Source organism: Galeopterus variegatus, unplaced genomic scaffold, assembly GCF_000696425.1.
Source record: "Galeopterus variegatus unplaced genomic scaffold, G_variegatus-3.0.2 Scaffold3104, whole genome shotgun sequence".
In the NCBI taxonomy this organism is placed as follows: Eukaryota; Metazoa; Chordata; class Mammalia; order Dermoptera; family Cynocephalidae; genus Galeopterus; species Galeopterus variegatus.
Window position 1 is genome coordinate 52,373 of NW_007729215.1, and position 3,014 is coordinate 55,386.

Consider the following 3,014-nt stretch of genomic DNA (forward strand, 5'->3'; position numbering starts at 1 on the left):
GGGCTCGGGGACCCTGCTGCTGAGCCTGGAGGGCGGAATCCTGAGACTCATGATTCAGAAAATGACAGAACGCGTCGCTGAAATCCTCACAGGTACCATCTGCTGATGTCCTCTAGGTCCATCTCTTGTTCAGTCAAGTCAACAAAAGTTGAGGTTCTGACCAGGGCATACAGAATACAACGCCCAGGGATGTGGGGTAGCCCAGAATTCAAAAATGTACTCCAAGTCTGAAAAGGCAGCATTTATTTTTCTTATTAGGAAAAAGAAAAACAGTGAATTCAGGATAAGCTATGTACACATTAGCAAGTTCCTTAATTTTCTTGTCCCTCAAAAGTCTCGTCAGAGAAGTGTGAATAAGAATGCCTCTATAGGAGAGTTTAACAGAATATTATAGAACATTTGTAGAACACTCTTCTAGGTCCTTGACAGACACAGCATATGTTATATGAAGTCTTCATCATGCTCACCCAAGACAGGTATTATTTTCTACAATATAAATGAGGAAATGAAGAGTCATAGAAATAACTTGCAAAAATCACATGTTACTAAGTGATGGAGCTTGAATTTCATCCTGAATTTCTCAGACTCTCTTGTCTCTATTTTTCTCTTAAACCACATTATCATGGTAATGTTTACAGCCCCCAAATTCTATTTCAAGTAGAAGTTAATGAGTTTTAAAAATCATTTTTTAAAAATTTTCAGATATTAAGCAAATACTAGTACCTATGGCACCTGGTACGGCAAAACTTTTTAAAATGATCCTCAAATGGCGGAAGTCTGGGAAGCACTAACTTTTACTGCAGTGTAGTATAGATTTTCATGGATAGCAATATGGAACAGTTCTATGAACAAGTCATGTTTTTCAGTACTCTGGCTCTTCCAGCTACTGTTTCTTCAATGTGGAATAGTAGAAGCTTCTGCTTCCTTCTCCATCTGTTGTCTTACTCATGTCTCCTGTCCTTCAATCAGCAGCGTGTTTACTTAGTTCACCAGTATTCCTTGAGGTTAGACCACATGCCAGGCATTGGGCTAGGGGCTGATAAATGCTGATAGGTCAACAAATCCTGGGAGAAATCTCCCTAAATGAACAGTCTGAATCAAATCCCCCTCTGATGTACACGCTGGGCCAACATCCATCCTGGGTTACACTACAATACATTTTTATTTAATTTAAATGTCTTTTTTCTCCACTGGACTTGAGTTTTGTTCTCTAAATAGATTAGAAAAAAATGAGTTAAATAGTGAAGAATAGGACTTACTAGTCAAGATCTGATCAGACTGTGGGAGAACCTCAAATCCAATAAGTGAACAAAACAGTCGGTTGAACCACTGAAAATCGCAGAATGGCCTGGGTCTGGAAGTCACACAGGCATGTTTGAAAGTAACTCTTTTCCTTCCTATTCTGTGGCCTTGGATAAACTTCTTAACTTAAACTGGAGCATATTAGTTATCTATAGCAGTGTAACAAATTACACATTTGGTGGTTGGAAACACTATGTATTATGTCTCAGTTTCCATGAGTCAGGAATCCAGCGTCAACTTGGCTGGGTGATTCTGGCTCAGGGTCTCTCATGAGGCTGCAGTCAAGTTGTTGATGGGATTGTAGTCATCACAATGTGGGAAGATCTGCTCCCAAGCTAACTCACGTGGTTGTTGGCAGGCCTCGGAAAATCCTCTTCCAAGCTCATCCTCACAGGCCTGTGCCAGAAGAGAGTGAGAAAGAGCCCCCAACACAGAAGCCACAATCTTTTTACAACTTAATATCAGAAGCAGCATCTCATCACTTCTGCAATACTTTGTGTATTAAAAGTGAGACCGTGCTCAAGTAAGGGGCATTACCAAAGGGCATACTTATTAGGAGACACGGATCATCATCGGGGACCATCTTCGAGGTTGCCTGTCACAGAAAGTGAAAAAAAGTTTTTACTTCACAATACCATAATGGCGATTAAGTAAGATAGCATATCTCAAATACGTGGCAGGGTGTTAGGAATCTATTTAACAAATTTCCTTTTTTACTAAACTGATTCAAGACCTATAGCTAGAAGGGATCTCATTCCATAGAGTCAAAAAAGTTGAGTGAATTTGTGCAGTCAGAGGATTTTTTATACAATTATTAGATTTCCAGTAATGGTGGTGTGTTAATCACTTAGAATTATTTTATTTTTCATGTTCAGAGTTATAAATGTTAAACTTCAACCCTCCCTATTTGAAGAAGAGAAATGTGACCTGGCACTGGGTTGTGTCTCTCTAATCGGTGAGATGTTTGAGTACATAGACTTGTAAGCCTCAGGTCAAAAATGCAGTTTTAATATAGGATAAGCCCTGATGGCATTTTGCTCTAAAGAATCCAGGTGCTGCCTGTATTATTAACCACATGTCAGCCCATTAAAAAGCATTTATGACCTAGAAAGAGGCTGGTAAAAGCTGCCATGTTACCCAGCTACAGAAAAGAGAAAAAAATCATCAGTTATTTCAAACCTGTCTCTCAAGTAAAAGGAAGTTTTAAAAACATGCAGCTCAAACTCCTGAAGCTAGTCTCAGAAAATGCTTGTATAATTCTCTACCCAAGGAGAATTTCTTGCATTTTGGAAAATTTGAACTTCCTTAATTTTCCTTTGAAATGGATCAAGGTTTTGTGTTTTCTGGCATTTTAGTAACTTAGGGCAAGGCGGCAGGGGAAGGGGCGGGGTGGGGCAGGCAAAAAAAAAGAATCAAACAAAACCAATTTTTGTCTCCCTGACATTACTGAGGAAACTTGTGTCCATAGTACTTGAGATTACATTGGCTTTATAAGAGATGAAAATTCCACAGGAACAACAAAAAAAATAACAGTAGTCCTAATAATTTTTGAGAGCCAGCAGGGCAACCCTTGACACATGGTATGTCGTGTAAAACAGAACAGAGCAACACATTTTTTTAATGGATCAGGGAATCCAGAGAGTCAACGACTTATTTGAGACTAGTTCAGATGTTTCTGACATTCCAGATCTAAAACAGGAGGCGATTCCTGT

General features: G+C 39.2%; 1 protein-coding gene across 1 annotated transcript in view; it reads left to right on the forward strand.

The window, feature by feature from the left end:
* LOC103599788 (contactin-associated protein-like 5) overlaps positions 1-3,014 on the forward strand; it is a gene marked incomplete at both ends in the record, with an annotated part of 172,716 nt that overhangs the window by 49,569 nt on the left and 120,133 nt on the right. Inside the window, one exon of the mRNA XM_008583960.1 lies at positions 2-92. Within this exon, the coding sequence (XP_008582182.1) occupies positions 2-92 (91 nt within the window). The remainder of the gene's footprint in view (position 1; positions 93-3,014) is intronic.